General features: G+C 40.0%; 1 protein-coding gene across 1 annotated transcript in view; it reads right to left on the bottom strand.

Moving 5' to 3' along the window:
* The window catches only part of DGKI (diacylglycerol kinase, iota), a 121,013-nt gene that overhangs the window by 82,577 nt on the left and 15,974 nt on the right, over positions 1-22,462 (bottom strand). Inside the window, 13 exon segments of the mRNA XM_010179049.1 lie at positions 1,875-2,074; positions 4,553-4,664; positions 6,172-6,245; positions 6,467-6,529; positions 7,404-7,459; positions 13,192-13,270; positions 14,556-14,693; positions 15,259-15,372; positions 19,097-19,157; positions 19,565-19,647; positions 20,613-20,708; positions 21,796-21,870; positions 22,171-22,266. Of these exon segments, the coding sequence (XP_010177351.1) occupies positions 1,875-2,074; positions 4,553-4,664; positions 6,172-6,245; positions 6,467-6,529; positions 7,404-7,459; positions 13,192-13,270; positions 14,556-14,693; positions 15,259-15,372; positions 19,097-19,157; positions 19,565-19,647; positions 20,613-20,708; positions 21,796-21,870; positions 22,171-22,266 (1,247 nt within the window).

The raw sequence follows: 22,462 nt of genomic DNA, 5'->3' as shown, positions 1-22,462 counted from the left end.
ATCAAAATACCAGGAATTTTCATTTCGCATTTGCATTAGCCTCCCTCAGTGCAGAAAAAGATGCTCCAGGATTGCTCTCTGCTTGATTCTAGCTTTTGCAAACAATTGAGATGTGGTTGGATGAAATTGGGCATTGCTGCCCACAGGCAAAAGCCTGGTATTCTTCACTGCTCAAGAAAGATGAGTATACCTCATATATTTTCCAGGCAAATAGGAAATGCACATTACAGATATGGGCTTCTACTGAAGCTTAAAGCATTAGTCTTCGGAAGAGACCACAGAGTGCTAAATTAAACAGGAAGATATTGAAAGTAACTGGAGAGGCTTTGATTACATGAACAGATTGACAACCAGCAGCTGACAAGAAGCTCTAAAGGGCTAGAGTCAAAGTTTGACACCAAGCAGTATCTTCCACTAGATGATACAGTTGAAAGACACAGACAACCTTTAAGACAAAAAAGCATGCCTGAGACCTTGCCTGTTTTTTCCAGTTGTGTGAGTTAGTCTAGTGAAAGATATTACAACTCTTCATAAACCATAAACCTTGCCTGACCATTACAGCTGCAACAGCAAAACCCCCACCCACCTGCCCGTAAAAATGAAAACTTTAGTGCATGGATCATAGAATCACAGAACAGTTTGGGTTAGAAGGAACCTTTAAGATCATCCAGTTCCAATCCCTCTGCCATTGGCAGCGACATCTTCCACCAGACCAGGTTGCTCAAAGCCCCATCCAACCTGACTTTGAATGTTTCCAGGGAGGGGTAATCCACAACTTCTCTGGGTAACCTGTTCCAGTGTCTCACTACCCTCATAGCAAATAATGTCTTCCTAATATCTAATCTGAATCATCTTCTTTCAGTTCAAAACCATTACCACTCATCGAATCACTATACTCACTGAAAAAGAGTCCCTCCCCACCTTTCCTGTGGGACCCCCTTTAAGTACTGCATGTTTGAATGAAGCAATGAAACATGAATGGATCATGTTCGAATGATCCTTGATAACTTTAGGCCTTTAGCTTGGTGTCTTTGTAGAGGGGTTTTGCTTTACTTAAAGAATAATTGACGTAAAACAGCAAAGACACTTACTATGTAACTCATTTTAGCAGTGATGAAGGCCTTCTATATGAGAAGTACAAAAATCAGTTCTACAGAATAATCTAAGTTACTTTATTGGATGGGCATTTCACGGGTTAAAATCTGAAAGCTTTTTTGTGTTAAAATATCTTTGCAGTACTTACAAATAAGGTTTAATTATGAAAAGGAATTTTAGTCCTGTCTTTTCTTTTTCACGTTTCTTTTTTCCAGCTATCTTAGTTTTTCTCTATTATTCTTTAGACTACTCATTTCTCATTTGGGTTTTTATACTGGAGCAGGATTTCCTACAAAGTGCAAACAGCCCTTTCTGGGCTTCCAGGTCCTTCTCCATAAATGCTCCCACAGCAGAGACTACAAGATGTCCTGAGTAATTCTTGATTATGGCCATTTGTTACAGGATCTCCAATGGAGCTTAAAAAGCAGATTGATAAAGTTGAGAAAAATGAATCAAAAGAATGTCAAAGGCAAATAGCATACATATGCAGAACTGTCAGAAGCCAAGAGGCACACTGCTGAGCCTGCACAAACCTCTCTAAATAACTGAAAGATACAACACCTTTCTAAAAGCAAGACAGAGAGTACTCCAGAAGATAAAAGAATAGAAGAAAAACAGGTAAGTATTTACAATACAGTGGAAAGGGAGTTCAGAAGGTGTGAAATTTTTATTTATTTTTTGTAAATGCATTGCAAGTCCAGTACATGCAAAATCCGTGACTGAATATGCTGCCCCAAATGGGCCTGCTGTCATCAGGACATGCACATAATCCAACTCACTCATTCAGCAAAGGCATGGATGTTCTCCTCTTGCTCTTCTGCACCATGTTGGCTTGGTTCCTTAAGGAGATTCGAATAAGTGAGGGAGCCAATCGACAGGGTTCTCCATCCACTTGCATGGGAATAGACTTGTATGTTAAAAGTGTCACCTCACGACACTGATGCAACCTCTCTCCATGACCACCCACCTGGAGAGCAGCCTGGAAAAAACAAACAAAAAACCCCACAGCAAAACAAAAGAAAAAAATCAAAACCAGAACCAAACAGGAAAGACAAAGAAACGACACATCAGTAATGATAGTTGTGGCAGTTAAATCCGAAATGCACTTTTGCTGACAGCATCCATTACACAGCATTCCACATGTAAGGCATTCTAATGAGTCACAATGAATGTATTTTCACCCCAAAACTGCCAAGCAGGACTTAAAATTTCACAAGGAAAAGTGGTGGGCAACAAGCAGATATCTAACCATATGCACTGCATGTCTCATCATCTTGGTATGTGTCAAGCATATTGCACACACATGTGCATGCACAAATGAATACCTCTTAATGTTTTCAATTGGTTTTGGCCCATTTGTTTTTACACTAAAAGTAATGCTACTAATTATTTGCTCTCTTAAACAACAACCCTAATTGGGTACATCTGCGAGACAGAAATGAGTTTCCCTTCCTGAAAAGAATACAGTCCTTAACGTGAATTAGATAAATCTAAAATCTTTAATGTGAAAGTTTAGACAGCAACTCAACTTTGAGACTAGACAGGCTGAAAAGAGCACACAGGAGGATGATATTAAAAACAAATATCATGTTCAAGAATTCATTTCAAAGAAATGAAACAAGGAAGGCAACGAGCAGATCCTTCAAGTTCTAAGCAGACATGTTTGGGCAGAAATGTATTTTTTCGATTCGTAGTGTGACTATTAACTCTAACCTATCAGATGCACAGAAAAATTCCTATATTAATGCACTACTAAGAGAAAGCAGCCTAAACACAAGTCAAGACCTGCTCTGTGCACTTAATATTATGGATCAACTGATAACATTCCTTGGTCTCACAAGACCTTTTTGGGTATGACCAAGCACATCTGAGAGACAGAGCAATTCAGGATTATAGCAACACAGTGCAGGGTTACAGCAGTTCCGCAGCATCACAACCAATGCAGTCCTGTAGACCCTCAGTTCTGAACTAGGCTTTCTTTAAAGAGAAACAGCAGCTCAAAAAGCCCTGCTACTTAAATTCAGTCCCAAATGAAATTGTTGTTAGCTTTGAGATCACTCTAGCTACTGTGAGTGCCTAGAGACATGTTAGTGGCAAATACCAAAGAGATTCCAGCTGAAAATTGCTAGTTGGTACATGCTTAATAGACTTTTGTCAACTTTTTCAGAAACATGCCGTAAAATCTTTAGAAGTGAAGAAACAAATGTTTATTACACAAGATCTAGAAGCTCTGCTTACTTGTAGGTTATTTCCCTAATCCACTAGAGATCCATTAAAAAAAAAGAAAGAGAGAGATGCCAAAAAAAGAATCCTTAACCCATACTTCCAAAGAAATGATTGCTGATCAAGGTGACCTTTTGTTTTTGCATACTTTGACGATTAGATTTGTCTGAATTTCTCTAAGAGGAACCAAACACCGTTATCGTGGGTATAAACTGAATGTGATATGCACTGAGGGCAGGTCACAGAACAAATGTGTGAGTTTAGTGATAATGGACTTATCCATGTTAGCTTTAAGCTAGTCCACAAAAGACATAGCAGCAACAAAGGTCTAAGAGTATGGACTTAAGCATGATCTAAAGAAACCTGCTAGGAAGCCCTAATACTTGCCCTCTGTTGGCCACACTAAATTTAAGATGCAGTGCCTTTAGCAGATTAACACTAGCACAGGGGTAACTTACCAACTCTTTGACTGCATTTAATCATCCTCTGAAGAGCCTGGCACCTTGTTTAACCACTGTGATAGTATGACACTAAGGTATTTACAGTGAGATCGCTTTTACAGTAACTCAGCTTTAGTTCACTTTAAGGACAGCATTGACAGACAGTGCACTGCCAAATGAAAATTGTCGGTTGAATTTTCTTTCCTTAGCAGAACAAAAAGAGAGGTAACATCTGTGCCAGAAATATTACTAAATTTTACACAGCTACTACTAAATTTTGCTCAGCTATTACTAAATTTTCACTGCAGTTTTAGTAGGCATATGCAAACTGTATGTGCATATCATTTTCTATAACATTTCATATTTGTTTCCAGTAGCTAGTTTAAAAAAAAGAAAAAAGAAAAAAGAAATTTTATGCCATAGATTTAAATATACAAAACCTAAAAAGAAACAGCATTAACTATATGACCACAGAATATTCCCACAGTACAAACGTGCATGCATGCTGTTTTTACTGCAATAATCTTGCAGTTTGCCTTGGGAGCACTGCACATGCAAATCAGCCACAGTTTGCAGAGAGTACACTTTTATTATTAAATAACACTTCTTTTATTAGAAAACTATAGTTTTTCCTCCTCATTTAAAACCTAGGAGCAGAGCACATTTTGGTCTTAGCTGACTGAATATGTATAACCATGGTGGTTCTTCAGTAACCTGTCCTTTGTAATGTCACCCAGAGAATTCACCAAATCTGGTAGCACCTGCAGGAAGGATAGCACCTGCAATATACTCACCAGTGAGGCCATGGTGAACCCAATGACTTCAATGTAGCCATCATCGTGGCGCTGAGGCTCAAAGTCTCTGTGATCTCCAGGATTTCCCCAGGGCATTGTGCCAGCACAATACCTAGAGAAAGGGGTTTGAAAAGCAAGCTTTGAGAAAGCAGTTTGCCCTTATGGGTCCTGTCTAGTAGTCTGACTATTAGCCTGTTCTGCCATCCTCCAGAAGTACCCAGATATCCATTCAAGGATTCAGTTCAGGGACAATTAAAGTTATGCTGGCAGGGATTGGACAAAAGGGAAAAATATGTCTCTTGTTTCCAAGGTGGTACACCAACCATAAATGTATCCATCATAATCTTTAGCAAGTTCCTTTACGAGACAAAAATAGGGAAACACCAGGAAACAGATAACAGAGGAGCAGCACTTAGTTCTCTCGACTTGCTTTGCTTTCTGCCGATGAGCTGTTGAGCCAGAAAGCTGCTTAGCTCCTCTGCTAGGCAGGCATGGGGCTACAGCAGCAACTCCATCCTTGGAGCTCTATCTCCTCTCTCTCTGCTGGCTCAGAAGCTCTAACAGCAAAAGGAATGCAAAACATTTCATAGCTTGAGGATGCAGGAAAAATAAGAATCAGGAAGAGATGCAGCTGTGGTATCTATCTTTCCTACCATTAAAGAATGGATGTAAAAGTGATCTAAGAGTAGCAAGGGGGAACTTTGGAGAGGTGACACCAAGTAAAAGCTAGCAATGAGGGCAGTGCGGGACTCAAAAGATCAAGTGCTTGGGACTGTGTGTGGAGAAAAGCAGTAGGTTGTCCAAAGCAGTGGTCTTCACAGTGGGGTGCACGCATCTCAGGGAATGTGCAAGAAAAATCGAAAACAGATAAGACAATTGGGGTATGTGAAGGAAGTATTGTTTGTATTTTTAATAAAGAAGAAAAAAACATTATTTTAATGTTTGTTTCATTTTTATCATATCATTTGTTAACTTATTTCTGTGTATATGTTTTATAATGTATGTAATAAATTAGTACCATAGTATATGTATATAATTTAAAAATAAATATACATACATCGGGGTGGTTTGGAGAATACTGCTCTAGAGAGGAGATAGACAACTTTTAAGAACACAGCTGTATTTCTTTTCGGGACAGCTTCTAACATGTTAAAAAAAACCCAAAACTTCTTTCAATGGTTTGGTGCTCCTTTACAAGAAAAAAAAAAATCAATTCTTCCCCACACCCCCTCTGTTTTCCTCCTCCACACACTCTTTTCACACTCTGCTTCTAATTGAGCGAAAGACCAGCATCTTGGACTAGATGATCTTTAAAGGGCCCTTCCAACCCAATAAATTCTTTACTATCTTGTTTGCAGATCAGGTACACAGCTTTTGAAAGCATGTTTGTTAATCATTTTTACTATCTCTGTATCAGGATATTCAACTTTTTAAAGGATGGTTTAGCTGCACCTTGAACTCAGATTCCATTCCACATTGCTAATTAACAGTATTATAAGCACCTAGCTCCCAAGAAGGCAGCACAGTGGCAATACTCTCCCTGCACATCCACCCAGTCTAGGACAACTTTTAAGTATTTTTTTTTCTTTTTTAACTCTAAACATCTATCTTTAGCTTACCTGGGTATGTTTAAAAACACTATACACTGGAACTTCAGCTCCTGGATCTTTGGAGTCAGGTCTGTACCATCACACTACAAAGCCAAAGTGACAGAGCACAGAGAAATTGCTGAATGGAGCCACAGACAAGAGAAGTGTTGCTGCTTTGTAACAACTTTCCCAAGACTTTCCTTGGAATGTGTTGCAAATGTCATGCTCAAAACTGAAAAGTAACAGAGCCATTAAACTCTCACCTTACTCTCTCTCCATTCCCCCCCTATTCCCACAGCACTATGACACAATTTCTTATACTTACCACAACTTTAACATGCTTGGATAAATCTCTTGAGCTTCTTTGGAGAAAGTCTGTAAAGGCTGCCTGCAACAGAAATTAGCAGAGAAACTGTCATCAGTGCTTCCTCATTTCTCTTTCTTCATTTCTTATCCCAAAAGAGAGCCAACTACCAAAATGCCATCCTTTTGTCAAATCTATTCTTTCTTGCTCTCAGGAGATATGATTTCCACACACCACCACCCCACCCCTGGCCCCCCAGCATGACACTTCTTCTCTTGAAAGGTTAACCAAAGAAGGTGCTTGGGCACTCAAGGATATAAATGCAAATTCTTGTTCACATACTTGCTTCCGTGTTTAAGGCACATAGGTATGGTGGGAGTCATCATCCAGAAAGAGATTATGTGTCATGCATTATCAAATTAGTGTCTCTCTCTTAATAACTGGATTTCAGAATAAAGTGTTTTCCATGTACCTCCTGAATGCAGAGGTGGGTAATTTTATTTGCGTATTCAAATACGAAAATTAGTCACTCTAAACAGCGGATCTCTGCCCCCCCCTTACATCCAAGACTATTCCTCCAAGCTACAAAGATACATGCTAAAATACTTGGGAAATTTCTCTATGAAAGTCAGTATCAATGTGCTGCCCAAACCTTGAAAGCAGCAGAGCAGTTTGTTGAGAAGCTTATGAGCCAGAAGCGGAGGGAGCAAGACATGACCAGTACCACCTCCAAAGGAGTAGCATTTCTCTCACCTGCTAAGCTCTGTGAAACAACAGCGCTTCAGGCACTTTCCAAAAGTGTGAGGCAATGCCAGAAATAGTACATGTGCACTTTAAATTGCAACAGGCAAAATAAACTGGCATGAGCTCCTGATGTGAGAAAGTGAGGGCGAAGGTACTTAAGAAAACATTCAAACAACTAAGTTAGCATCATTCTGTAAGATGAATCACAACTCACCCCAGCATAAAACATTTTATTTCTAAATCGGCTGTTGAATTTCTCTGGATTTGCTTCTGTGAAAGGATAAAAAGGAAAAGTATGAACAGCCTAATAAAACCAGTAGACTCCACTTTATTGTCACATTTCCTGCTAGCACTATAGAGCTTCTAGCACACATCACTCAGTGAAAATGTTAACATAAACAGTTTTCCTGTGTAAGAGTCCTTTGTCTGTGCCATAATCTATCAGATTTCAAATACTGATATTGAATTCTTCCTCTTTCCTGTACAGTGGAAATAGATCGAAACATGAGCAAAGAGGTTAATCAGTTAATTTAGCACCTCTCATACTATTCATCTTATGATCCCTCCCAATTGTGAGACTTCTATTTCTACTAGTGCAGAACAGACCTCCAAGAATTACTAGAAAACCATGAAACACTAACCCATGCTTTGAAGCAAGAGTAAAGCATTAGAAAATTACAAGATGAAACAAACACTTAAATTCTGATGTGTTACAAAGAGGAACAGACATCTCTACCCAAAGATTCCTGCAGAAAATAAGTTATTAATTGTTCCAAAGAAGGCTGTTTCATTTTGATTAGACTAAGTGGTGGAGAATTTTAATAGTCCAGTAGCAATACACATCTAATGGTTAATTATTCTCTGTTAAAATAAATGTGGGGTTTTTTTCCTATCTTGAACTTTTCAGACTTCAACTGCCAACTGCTAAATCTTATTAAACTTCTGTCAGATTAAAGAGCCCTCAACTATCAGATATCTTCTCCTTGAGTAAATACTTATAGGCAGTGATTAAATCGCCTCTTAACCTTCTTTCTGATAAGCTAAATGCAGCTCCTTTAATCTCTCAGTATAAGGCATGCTTCCCAGAATACAGGTCATTCTCATGGCTCCCTGGGAAGAGCTTTCCTAGCCTGTGGCATCCAGAGATTTTAGAAGCAGCCCTTCTGACACTGTATTCAGTGGCTGTATCAACCACCTAACCTTGCTCAGTAATTCCCTAGTGAAAACATCCAAGTATCAGGATAGTCCTTCTGGCTAAAGCATCACACTGGTGGGAACACTTCTAAATTACTCCTTCTCAAATGGCCACATGAAACAACGCTTTCGAGTTCTTTTGAAGTCACTATATCTCACAACATAATGTTCCACTGTGTAAGAATGAGCTACTTACTCTGTGTTTCTTGTTTGATTGCTTGCCCTGCCACTGTTATCCATTTGCTGTGTTATGGCTGAGCCTGGAATGCAGTCAGGGCCACCTCTTCTTAAAACCATTAATTTAACTGCATAAGTAAATCTCATCTCACTACTGAGCTCCTAGCTCTTTACAGAAAGTCTTAACATCCTATGCTAAGAAGTGAGAAGCTCCTGAAGGCTCAGTGCCCATGCTGATGTGGCTATCCCCAATGACTCTGGGTAACAGCCACCAGGGCACTGGCTCTTACGACAAACACTGACCAGAACTAAAGCCCCCAGTCTGGAACTGGCTAATCAGAAAAGGAGCCTTTCTGAGGTCAAGGACCTTCAACATACTGAACTGCTGCTACCTGTGACATAGATGAGCACAGGTAGCAAGGGAGGACTGCGTTGTAGAACAGACCCTAAAGTAGATTAGAGTGTAATTTCAATTGTAGGCATAAATCACTGACTGCCTATCCAAGGGTCACTCCATCCTCATCCTTTTCAAGCCACCAAGGAAGTAGGAAAAGGAAAGTGTTAGAGCGAGTGAATATGTGTGTGTGTGTGCACGCATGTGTTTGTGCACATATAAGCAGGGGGAAGATGTCCTGTAAATGAGCAGTCCTGAAGAGCTGAGGGAGTACAGAGCATGTCAACAAGGATAAAGTAAATCGCATCTCCCTTGACCTACCAAAGCATAAGGGTAACAAGGGAAGAAACTGCAACTCTGGAAAGAGTCACTACCCAGAACACTTCCTGAAGAAGCAGAGCTAAATGCATTAGGCTTGGAGCCAACCCTCAAGGCTCAATCTGATTAGTCACAAGTGTAGAGGTTGCCATGGAAAAGGTCACATTCACGTACAGGTTCCTCTGAGACATTGCAAATACTGCTTATTTTAAATATAACAGTTGACCAATCCCTATTGCATAAAATGTCCTGATAGGCTGAGAGTTCAAATGAATCTAATTTATTTTGGTTTGGTGGAGGAGAGGAAGAGAGGGGATAAGGGGGTATGTGTATGGGGGACTTTGTGTTTGTTTGTTTTAATACCGTATGTGATTACAATAGCTCAACATAAGTAACCACATACAACCACTTATCTGAATGGACCATGGGCAACAGCCATGAATGTGCTTTAATTTTTGCTTAAGTTTTGCTAATAGTTTCTCTGGATTGTAATCAATTGTAAATTAGATTAGAATCTGCTTTACACTTTAATTCTACATGAACCACAATAAAACCTACACACCAGCAACACCTCCAAGGCTATAGGCTTTTCTCTCCTAAAACACAGAAGACTCATTTGTATATTTTAGCATTTGAGAGGGTAAGGAAGACACCAGCAGTAATGACTTGCAAGAGCAGACACTTGTGTTATGAAAAGCTCTCACAGCTTGCTTTGCCAAGTATTTTTTCACCCATGTAAATTTTTAAAACACTGGCATCTCTGAAATAATATCCATTCTTTACAGGGCTCCATTACTTCATTATTAAGTAATGCCTCCATTAAGTGAGAAAGTAGCTGTGCATTTCATCGATGCATTCATAAAAAAAATGCATACAGCTGTCATCACTTCATTCCTGTGCCCTTTTGTGGCCCCTCATTATTATTCCTAAAGCTTGAAGCAGTCTTAAACACTATTAAATATGCATTAGCTCATTCCATCATGTAGCCTGCTCTTTATTTAGCATGGCATTAGAGTGCTATCTTTTCATCTTGAAATGACACTCTGATAGTATGAAAGTAAAGATAAGGGAGGCTATGATTCAGAAAAAAATACCTACATATGAAGGAGAAATGACCAAAAGCTGAATACAGACAATTGACCAAGGTTTGTTTATACAAGCATGCTTGTCAAAACAATATAGATAGAGCAGTTCACACCAGTCCAAAGGCCACCTGTTAAGCCACATTTGGATCTGTATGGGGTGATATAACTGCCATCAGCAAGGGGACAAACAAGATGCTGTAACAGCTCAAATTCCTGACAGTTTCACAGACTTCATTAAAACCTTCCTTGCACAGAGACACTCTGGGTCTGTACCAAGCCCAATGATATCATGCTATACTCATCCATAGGTAACAGCTGTTCAGTTTGAGAACACAATTATCCTCCTGCTGCCCTGCTACTTCCACAGCCTTGCAACTTTTTCTCCTCCCTCCACCTCCACACTGGAAGGAAAACTGGCACTAACTTACATTTGTTTTTCTTTCTGCTCTTATTCTGACACTTCTGCATCTGCATAAACTTCCTTTGTGCTTGTACTTGTGTGCTGTTTTTAGCTAGGATAGAGTTAATTTTCTTCATAGTAGCTGGGGTTAATCCTACCAGCCGTTTTTGTCACTCAACATGGGGCTTGAAGGGCTCGAGATAATGACATGTTTGATTGGAATATGCTAGGTCAAATTTATAGCTGTTAATGCTGTTTAGCTATTAATTGGCAGGCTCCTCTCCTTGCCATGGGGCTCTTGCTTGCTTTGCTGCATATTAGAGTCTAGTGCTCATTAGTGGCTGCTTTTTGCTTTCACTGCTTGCTGTACTGCTGATCATTTTATTCTGCTGCACCTGGAAACATTTTGATAACAGCAATGGTGATGTGCCTGGGCTGGCAGATGGCCAGAGCATTGCTGCTGTTTCTGTGCTGCTGTACTCTACAGGCTGGAACTCCAGTGTGAACTAGAGTCAAAGGGACTGTGACCTGTGACTCTGCAGGAACAGGACACTCCAAAGTGTCTGTGGTCATGAATAAGTCCACAGCAAAGCAGGTACATCTCAAAGTATCTGTGGCTTTGGGTAAGTCCACGCTGCAGCAGGTACACCTTGAAGCATCAATGACGGTGCATGAGGCCATGCTGGAGCACCTCAAAGTGTGTGGCTGTGGATAAGCCCACAACAAAGCAGATGCACTCCTGGAGGGACTACAGCCATGGGTAAGGCCATGTTGAAGCACATTTACTTCTGAAGGGACTGTGGCTGTGGGTAAGGCCACACTGGAACAGGTACGCCTCAATGTGACTGTGGATAAGACTATGCCACAGCAGGTATACCCCTAAAGAGACTGTGGCTCAGAGATAAGGCTCCACTTGGAACAGGTACCCTCCTAAGGGACTGCAGTCTGTGGATAAGTCCTAGCTGGAACAGGGGCAAGAGGAGTCAATTACAATGTTAAACCCTATGGCCTGGTCCAAAGGGACAGGGGTGGAGATTGTAATGGAAATACCGTTAAATTGCTGTAACCTCAGATTTGAGGTGCATTTTATGAGAATTACTATAGCAGGATCTTCTTGTTTCTAGACAGGCTAGGAGCAAGGGGAAGACTTCATTCCCATGTTAAATTCTATAACCTGGCCCAAAGGGACCAGGAGTGGGGATTTTAATAGAAATACCTTTAAATTGTTGTAATCTATGATTTGAGTTGCATGTTATAGTAACTACTCCAGCAGAAACCTCCTGAACCAAGGAGGGAGAAGCCTTACAAGAAGCAGTACAAGTGTAGCAGCGACCCAACCTGAGCTGGCTTTGGTGCCCAGTAACTCCACACAACACACCACTTCTCCTGTCCCGAGTGACCACCAAAACAGATGGAGACCAATGTCGTGGACTAAATTAACTCAGTAGACATTTTACGGGTGTGGTCCATAGACTATGGGAACGATATCTGTGTATTATATCAAGGGATGGGAAGCACGGTGATGGGTAATGAGTTTGTATTAATGTGGAACCTGAGCAACACATAAATGCAATGGAATGGGAGGTGAAGAATGTGATTGTTTTGGCTGGGACAGAGTTAATTTTCCTCACAGTATCTAGTATGAGGCCATGTTGTGGATTTGTGCTGAAAGCAGTGTTTCTAATACAAGGATTTCGTTATTGCTGAGCAGTGCTTACACAAAGTCAAGGCCTTTTCTGCTTCTCACACCATCCTGCCAGTGAGCAGGCTGGGGGTGCACAAGAAGTTGGGAGGGGACACAGCTGGGACAGCTGACCCCAACTGACCAAAGGGATATTCCATACCATATAACATCATACTCAGCATATAAAAGCTGGAGGGAGGAGGAGGAAAGAGGGGAACATTGGGAGTTCTGGCGTTGGTCTTCCCAAGTAACCGTTACACATGACGGAGCCCTGATTTCCTAGAGATGGCTGAACGCCTGCCTGACTATGGAAAACAGTGAATGAATTCCTTGTTTTGCTTTGCTTGTGCACACAGCTTTTGCTTTACCTATTAAACTGTCTTTATCTCAACCCACAAGTTTTCTCACTTTTGCCCTTCCAATTCTCTCCCCCTTCCCACAAGGGGGCAAGTGAGCGAGCAGCCGTGTGGTGCTTAGTTGACTCCAGTTTAACCACAACAACTTGGTATCTCCTTCAGAAGATCAAAAACTGAAAAGTTCCCCTTTCAGCCCTTTTCCTCCAGTGACTGCCGTTTTTCCTTCTAGATTTTTAAATCACAAAGTCCCTTCCTACTTGTGTCTGTATCTTGGGGTTTTATGTTCCAGCTTTCCTCTGAATTATAAGAGCAGGATGTTAAATCCAACTCCATTTGTAATACATAAAATAACTGCCCATTCTGAAGGCTAAGGAAATAAAAAGTTCATAATTACCTCTAGATTCATGGAACTCCAGTGTAACATGTGCATCAAATCCAAGGCTGAAGTAATTATTGAAGACACTGAGTGGAAGCTATAATTGGATAATAAAAATACATGTAAAAATAACATGAATGAAACATTCCATGACACAGCAGAAATTAACTACTTTACATCTGGGATCTCATGAAAACCTAAGAAGAAAGTGGAAAATATTAGGGAAACATGTGCAGAAGGTTGCTTTGAAGGTTAGTAATAGCTTGTGGAAGATTATCAGATAGAAAAGTGTGTGACCTAGTCTAGGTGATCCTGCTCTGGCAGGGGGCTTGGACTGGATGACCTTTCAAGGTCCCTTCCAACTCCTAATATTCTGTGATTCTGTGAAAAGCCTAAAGAACGCGAACACATCTACCGTGCTTTATGATCATATGTGTATCTTTGTAAACACAAAGGGTTCCTTATGTTGTCATTGAGATTTCCCATAATGTTGCTCCACTTAACGTGTCAATATGAAGGTTTTCTTAATTGCTAGCACTTCAAGCTCAGCATGGCAAATGAAACTCAAGCTGTTCTTCCTGCTTCATATATAACCATGAGCAGTGCAAGCCCCAGACAAGAAGCCCTAATTCTGTTGAGGATGCATGAGGTAGGGAAGAACACATCTGGCCTCTTCATCGTTACATATGCCCAGCAGGGCTGTGGAGAGAGAACAGTGGCATCCAATAGATACATTGGAAATTATAACTGAAAAGAGGAAAATGGTTCACAATTTTTTTCATGATTGCAATACTTCCAACATCTCCAGTCCAAATGACATATTACTATAAATGTGATCCCCTCACAAAGATTTTCACATTCTTCCAACTATCAAGATCATATGGAGATCCATACACAAAGAAGATAAATACAAAAATACACTACTCCTTGCTGTAAAGCAGGAAACAGTTATCTATTAGCAAAATCTGAAGGAATAAAATTCTACATCCTGTTTTAAGATTTATGTCTATAATTTAGGAATGGATGGTAGTTACAAGGTTGCTTCTCCTGCCACCCCAGGTTAACTAGAGGGATAAAAAAACAAAACAAAACAAAAAAACCCAAACCAATAAGCTTTCAGATAAGATGCCAGGGGTTTTTGCTAGGACTTAATTCTTGAGATAAACGCTCAATGTCTAAGACTTACAAACAACAAATAAATGGCTGGTATGTATTACATTTTACACACCTCTGGAAGCATTGACACAAGAAAAGGGCAAGAGGAAGAGATGCAAGTAGAGAACTAAAAGGTTTTAGAGCTTCCCCACTTGTGCATCTTACGATGTAACCCAAAGACCCTCTTAAGCATCCTATAGTCTCCCTGGGAAAAATAAGGTTCTAACCTTACGTGACCCATCCTCCAGCTCATCCTGTGGCAAATCAGGGTTGCGCTCAACCTGGAGATTCCAGCGGTCCAGCTGGACAATGGTCCCATCTTCTACATGGCACAGGATCTTGGACACTGGCTCATCTGTGTAACCCTGATGGCAGAGGGAGCGTCACTAGAGCCATGCATAGCAAAAGGAAAGCAAGTCACTCGCCAATTACCTGGCAAACTTCCCTTCTTTCATAGAGGCCAGATCAAATGTGTCTAAGAACATCTGAAAATATCATTAAATTTCGATATATCAAGCATTTTAACAAGCTAGTGGTGAGGTACAAAAGTCTTGGGCAGGCAAAAAGACCATAAGGAGAGGAACAAAAAGTATATTTGCCTTGCCTGGAATAACTCCAGTGGTGTAGTCAAGGATAAACACAAAGAAATAAAGTTTTAACAATGTCTAAATTAGAAGGCTGCATATCCTCCTCATTACTTGGCCTGAAATACCAGACAGACACATCAATGTACACTTTTCTTACAACAACTACATTGTTAGGAAAATTCAAGGACCCAAACTGGAAATTGAACCAAACCACGTTGCCTGACTGAAGCAGACCTTGGACACAGCCCTGCTATTTTAACCAAAATGAAGTTCCACCCTACACAACCAAGTCAGACCAGTAAGTTGAGATCCCGTATGTAAGGGTACCCCCGTCAGCGCTTACCCCACCCCAGTTGAGGGTACGGGCAAGGTCATTCCCAGTACCAAGTGGAAGGACAGCCACAGGAGGTGGGGGGCTGAGTTGCAGCTCATCGAGGATGGAGAGGATCCAGCCCACCTATAAAACAAGAAATGCAGAGAAGTGTAAGTCAGGAACATTAAAAGGGGTAGAAAAAAGGAAAAATACATCTTTTGATCATATCTCCTTTACAAAGAAGATCAAAGTAAAACAAAAGGGAAAAGGAAAAACAGATATCTGGAATTTAACTCTACAGTTGCCCCATCTGAGGTTCCACCTTTCAGAGAACTGGTTCAACAGTTTTCATGAAACTCCTGTACAAGCAGAAGTGGTGGGATGTTAACACTCACTATTTTTAACAGTACACAGAGTTACTGAGGAAAGGAAGAACATAAGTTGCTGTTCTTTAAGCAGAAAATGAAAACACAAGGAATTATTACCTGCCTAAGCCTGCCTAACTATTGCTCTGAAAAATACTGTATGTAAAAAAATGAGTAAACAATAATATAGACAATTCGAGATAATTTTTTTTAAGTGCCCTTGTGCTAAAATAAACTAAACCTTTGACAGCTGTCATGAAAGAAGATGAGAGACACACATTAAAACAGCACAGTATCTCAGAGCATGTCCAGGAACTGGAATACAGGGCCCAGATCAAGTCAATCATGGACTTGCCCACAGGTCTTCCATTCCCTAGACAAGAGACTTCAGTGCTGAATTATTTCACTCAGTGCAAAGCATAACATATATATGTTCTAGTCATACACACACATCTATGTATGTATGTGTGTGTATATATATATTTATGTAAATATTTATATTTAATATATTTATATAGACATATATATAAATAGAAGACTAAAAGACTAGAATAAAAGTCAAACCTCAATGCTCAGTGTTGAAGACTGAGTGGGAACTATGAATCTGGCTCTTTCATATCATAAACTATTCCTTATTTTAGAGAGCTGTTTCTCTCTCCTGTCCCTATTCCAGACTACATAAAAATTTTAAATAGAAATCTAGCCAGAAGGAACAAATTACTGTAAAATATTTTGTTTTGATTAGATGGTAATTTCCAAGAGAATAAAGCAGAGTTGCTGAAAATGTTCTTAAACTTTTTATGACTGAAATTCTTGCTACAAGAAAATATTTCTTAAACTATTTCTCACCTTTAAAAAACAAACTGTGAAAGAATGTGTGCTGCATTTATAAATAAAGAATTAAGAAAAAAAATTATGTTTTTATAAAAGTTTATAAAATAGGTATGTTTAAACATATAGATAAAATTTGATCTTTTAGGTTTTTTGGATATTCCCCACCTCCCCCACCCCCAACATCAATGTTCAAAGATGCAGTCTCTACTGGAAACATTAACTTTTAAATAAGACATGTTTTATGAAATCCCGATTGCAGCTGGACAGGATTTTTACTTTCCCAGGTACATGTGGAAGAAATATCCCCAACTCCTCATTACTATGACTTCAAATAGATTCTAACCCCAAACTAGGACAAATCTGGAGTTTCATGAAAGGCACCCAGCATAACATGGGCATTGGGAACCACAGCTGAAATCTGAAGGACTGGAGGGGAAATGGCCTGAAAGATATAGCAGCCACCATGGTATCTGGTATTCTAGGATATATGTGTTTCTCCAATTCTCTTGAGGGAATTTAATACAGTATAAACAGCATTTATCAGACAGTTCTTTATCATAAGTAGTTGTACAATTATTAAAGCATTCATCTGAGATGTGAACCCACATTAAGAGCTCATTGCCCAACAGCAGCCATCTGAAGCAGCCATCTGAATAACTTACAACTCTCATCGACTTGAACGTCACCAAAGGTACTTAGGTCTATCATAGTCACCATGGCAGGACTAAGTACGGCCCTTAAGTGGTTTTCAGAGATAAGTAATCCTTTACCTTTCAAAAATCTATCCTTTAGTATTGATAACAGGAGACAGAATAAACAGTCCCAATAACTTCACAGGGGCCGGGACTTCTTAAAGAGTCTTTTGTCATTAGCCTTTTGTCATTGACACTGACATAATCCACACATCTGTGCCTCAGCCTCCCACTGTTGCAGGTAGCACTACAATACATACAACTTGTGTAAATGCTCTTAACTAATGCACTGAAACTTCAAGTTACTAATTTGTAAGTACAACATAGCTATTTAACTTGAGGTCGTTTCTAAACCTTGCACATTAGTTTTACAATCAAGGATGACAAAGACTATCATTTCCCTGTAAACAGAAAGCTCCCGACTGCTTTGAAAGCAAAGGAACAGCAAGCAGCAATGATGGAAAAGTTACAATGAGTTCTGATTCACCTCAATAATGCAAGGTAACATCTGGTCTCATTGAATATTCACTAAGTCCATTTGAGCTAGATTTTTCATTTCTAGTTGTAATGGCTTTGGGAATAACTAGATATTAATTTGTTTCAAACTGAGCAGCAGCAAAGTTAATAGCTGAGTGCTGCTCAAACTCATGAGAAGGTGCTGCCACCTGTCGCTCGTACTGCTCAGCAAAGGGAAAACAAAGGATGGTCAGACTGAAATGTAGTTGCGTTCATTTCTATTTCAATTTTTTGGGGATTAATTCCCCTCCCCCTATTAAAATATTTGCTTCCTCAGATGGGAGAAAAAAGACTTTCAGAAACAGATTGAAACTTTTTTTTGCAGCTTATGATTCCCGCTATGGCAATTTGCAGCATTTGCAACCTTGCACATTTCCCAAGGAAAGATCACTATTCAGTAACAATATCATCTTATTGTCCCAGGTACAAGCAAGACAGTAGTCTAATCATGTTTGGTTTTTTTTTCTTCACTCTTGTAGGAGAAGCACTGTATTAATAACCCCTACAGCTGATGTTTTAAAAGAACCTACAGAAGCTGAACAGACAGTTCCCCCAGAAACTCAAGCAGAGGTGAGTTAAGGGTAGGAGTTCAGCTCACTACCAAACAAAAAAATCCTCCCCATGCCCTAAACATCTACATTTATCTACCCTGGCCAGCCATTGTACCTTGCAAGCACTAATGCATTTTCCTTATCATACTGACACAACTATTACCCAATGCACATTTGGGGAACTGAGCTTCACAGAGACTAAAGGTTAGTTTTTCAACTGTATTTAAGCATTCAGTGGCACAGGCTGAGATCTACAATATTCCCAAGTACTAGAAAGAGTAATGCAGTGGTAATATCTCCACTAACATTCATGGCATCAAAACCTTGGATTGCGGAGCCTGACTCCAACCGAAGGCACCTAAAACCTTTAAAGATCTGACCCTATTCACTTATCCAAGAACAAACAAATTTAGCAGCAAAGAAAAATACTAAACCTGGATCTGCCAGATCCCAGGCTAGTAGTATTAATGCAACATCCTTCCTTACAGACACTTGGTAAATGAAGTGGGGAAACTCACTTTCTTTAGGCAGAGAAGAGACCCTATTTGACTGTACTGAGACATCATGGAGACAACAGAAGGAAGAACCCGATTTAATGGCCCCCAGACACCAACATAAACTGCTTGACCCTCAGATCTGTATAAAAAGTGAGAGGAGGCCAGAAAAGTCAGTATTTGGGGTTTAAGCTGTATTAAATATTTATGCATAAAGCAGATAGGACCTTGGCCATTAAGGATCTGGCCCCATCACCACTTAGGCCAGGCCACACAAAAAAATTTTTAAAAAGTATATTTCACAAGCATAAGGTATATTATCTGGGTCTGCAGGCATTGCAAGGTGGGAAATGACAACTGCAAGCAATTTAATATCTTAATGATGACTACAGGGCTGCCAGGCAATGGACACTTACTGTCCCATCCCCGCCGCAGGCCAGGATCCGCAGGTTTGGCACTTTTCTGTACAGCTCCAGCCTGACCAGAAAAAGGAAAGATAGAAAAGGGGAAAAAAAATGTCAGAACAGTGATGCAGGCACATTTTATGTATTTTGCCGATAGACAGTATAACTGCGCTTATTGCATTTTTGAATATTCATTACTAAAGGGTGTGGGTGGAGACAGAAAAATATTTTTTTAAAAAACCCTTATCTCAGTGTTACCGAAAGCCTCAGCAGTGAGCAGGCATCAGCCTTGGCAGCTGCAGGTGGCACTGGCACCAAACCAACCTAAGTCCTGTGGCTCGCCACCACTGCAGTCCACCCCACCACCACTACAAAAACCTGGGCATGTAAACCCAATGCACAGTCTACCAATCTATCCAAGACTGCTTTCCCAGTATGAAAAGAATTATGGTCTGCAGCACTGAAGGCTCAAGAACTTACGCATCTCTTGGCCCTTCCTGAGAGAGATCAAAGACCTGGCGTGGATTCAAATACCACATAAACATTTGGAGAACCTTGGTGCCCTGGGAAAAGAAAAAAATCAAAGGAAGGGAAATTATAAATAACTTTGATTATTAGAAATAAGTGTTCAATATTCACTATATTTGGACTGCTTTTTTTCTTGAGCTAAAGTGGGGCCTAGGATTTTAGTAACCTTCAGGGTTTCCTCTTCAAAATCTCTCCTTTAGCCCATGTAGTTTTTTAGCATTCACAACATCCTATGGCAAGCAGTTTTGCAGCTGAACTACACAATGTGAGAAGGACCAGCTTTTTTCTTTATTCTGAATCCAAGTCTCAGTAGTTTCATTTGATATCCTCTATAATATTTCTAACAAAGGAGAAAGTGTGCAGCATCTGTGCAATTCTCCATGTTCTATAGGCCTCCTATATCTTACATCAATCTTTTATTTTCAGCTAGAAGGCCTTGCTTAACAAAAGGCACTCAGATTATTTGATATTCAGAAAGTGGCAGAACTAATCTGCAAAACTTTCACTTGGATAAGTTTTAATTCCAAGAACACAAGAATGAAGTCTGCTACATGATCATGTTAGCCACTGAAACTTGTTTCTCTATGGTACAGTACAAGACCAGTAATCATTTTTTAAATGCCATAAGAATGTGTCATTGGACATTCACTGATTTTACTAGGCTAGTAAAAGTATATCACTTCTTGGGTAAAAGAAAAGTCTAATACTTCATTGGCAATCTAAATTTTCTGTGGAGAGATGAAGTCTTCTGAAAACTTCTAAACTACAATTTTAGATTCCTTTCAAGAATCTAAAGATAGGAATACAATTGCTCAAATACTCAAGGATCCATTCCACCCATCCAATTCCACTGAAGTGGAAAGGGCATTCAACAGCAAGGACCTCTTCTAAGGATCATAATTCATAGTGTTCTTCCTATCTGACTCACTTAAAACTATTCTCATTTGCAGAAACGTTGTTAAACTAAATTCTATGACCTGAATCTCGATAACGTTCTTACCTGATTCCCTCCACTTTTTGGATTGACAAAAACCAGTAGTGGCTTCATGAGCGGAGAGGAGATAGGCTTTATCACAAATGGCCGACCTTTGTTCTCCTGAGAAACAGAAGCAAGAAGTAGCTTTAGTACAAACTATGTATGTTTCCTTGGCATAACAGGTACAGGAGACCCAACCTAGCTCTGACAAAGCTACCTCAGGTACTGGAAACAGTACAACCATGTTAATGTGGTGCTTAGATGTGCCTAATTTATCCAACTGAGACAACTGATTAAGAAGATAAGAGGGGAAAAAAATCAGGCCAGCACAAAACTATTTTAAAATTTTACTCAATGTTACTTCCCAAAAACCTAATTACTCACACAGTGCTAATAATATGTCAGATAAAGTGCTATTTCTAATATGTACAATGGAAAATAGAATGAGATAAACCACTTATTTCAGGAATTCCATCTATCAGACAAGTTGTATCAGAACTTAGTTGCAGATAATCTGCTCTTGAATTCTTGGCCTTGCTGTCCCTCCCACCTTTGAGCAAATGTCACAGGTCAAACATGATATGTCAATGAAGAAGCTATTTGCCTCACTGCTCCCTATACCTGAAGGGCACCAGAGAGCCCAGTAATTAGGGCACTATCCTGGGCTATGGCAGGTACAGATTCAAGTTTCTGGTCTGCAGTTCTCCCACCATTCAAGTGAGGATATGAACCAGAGAGCTCTGGCTATGCAGAGGCGAGTGTCAGTTCAACTGTGTCCCAATGTAAATTTTCACAGAAGCAGAATATTTCCAACATGAGACCTCCTGAGGGAGCTACCCTCAAATCAGACCAGATCCTTGCATCAGCACACTCACCATGGATTTCACAGCCTCAGCTACACGCCCCTGCATCGCCTAGTGGAAACCAATGGTCTACACTGAATCTCTTAACATCCCAGGGGAATGCTGTCTCATTAGGCTGCTGGTCCTCTGGACTCTCATATGTTGCTTCTTGAAAAATCAACTCAGCAAATAAAACTTCTCATACAAGTTATCAAAACAATTCTTCCTACAAAAATTCAGTGGCATAGAATTCTCCAGTGGAAAAATAAATATTAAACACTGCAGTTAAAAAAATTAAACTTTCAAGTTCGCATTTAGATATTTAAACAAAAGAAGCCTGATTTCCAAAGCACTTAAATACTTACTTCATTGCTTCTTTTGCTGGCTTTTCTTTTAAAAGATGTTCTCTTCTTTCGCCGTGTTGAAGTCTTTAATGAGTTCTACATCAAAAGAAAAAAGAATACATGAAAAGCAAAACAAAATTTAGAAGACAGGCCCCAACAGAGCCCCTTTACGAAGCTCTTCCATGCATGTCCACTTCGAGAATGATAAGAGTATCTGGCACATGCTCGAGATTTAAATTACATGCGCTGCATGCTTTACACTTCCACACCACCGTTTATGGAGAAAGCCACACACGGAGACCAGACTGGTGCTTTGGAACTGGAAACTTTCCCACGCTGTGAGGGGGAAAAAAGATCAGATGCTCCCATAGACTCACATAACACCACATGTTGTACCTGCCAACCCTCCCAATAGGGGTAGGAGACTCCCGTTTCCCCTTCGGGGCTCCAGTCTCCTGCCCAATCAGGCTCGTCTCCTGGTATGGAGACATCCTGCATAAAGATGTAATAAAAAACATGATAAATGAGATATTTTTCATGTTTTTTTTTTTCAGGAAAGAAAACAACAAGTTTTAGCTCTGGCAACCATTATGACTCAACATAAAGCAGGCCACCATGGCATATGACGCTGGCTCTGTGGAGTCAGTTCCAGCCTATCAAGAAACTTGTGTAATCATCTGCTAAGGAA

The sequence above is a fragment of the Mesitornis unicolor genome, unplaced genomic scaffold (genome assembly GCF_000695765.1).
Source record: "Mesitornis unicolor isolate BGI_N332 unplaced genomic scaffold, ASM69576v1 scaffold11212, whole genome shotgun sequence".
NCBI classification, from domain to species: Eukaryota; Metazoa; Chordata; class Aves; order Mesitornithiformes; family Mesitornithidae; genus Mesitornis; species Mesitornis unicolor.
Note: the sequence above shows the minus strand (reverse complement) of the source record. Positions and strands in the feature narration are given on the sequence as shown.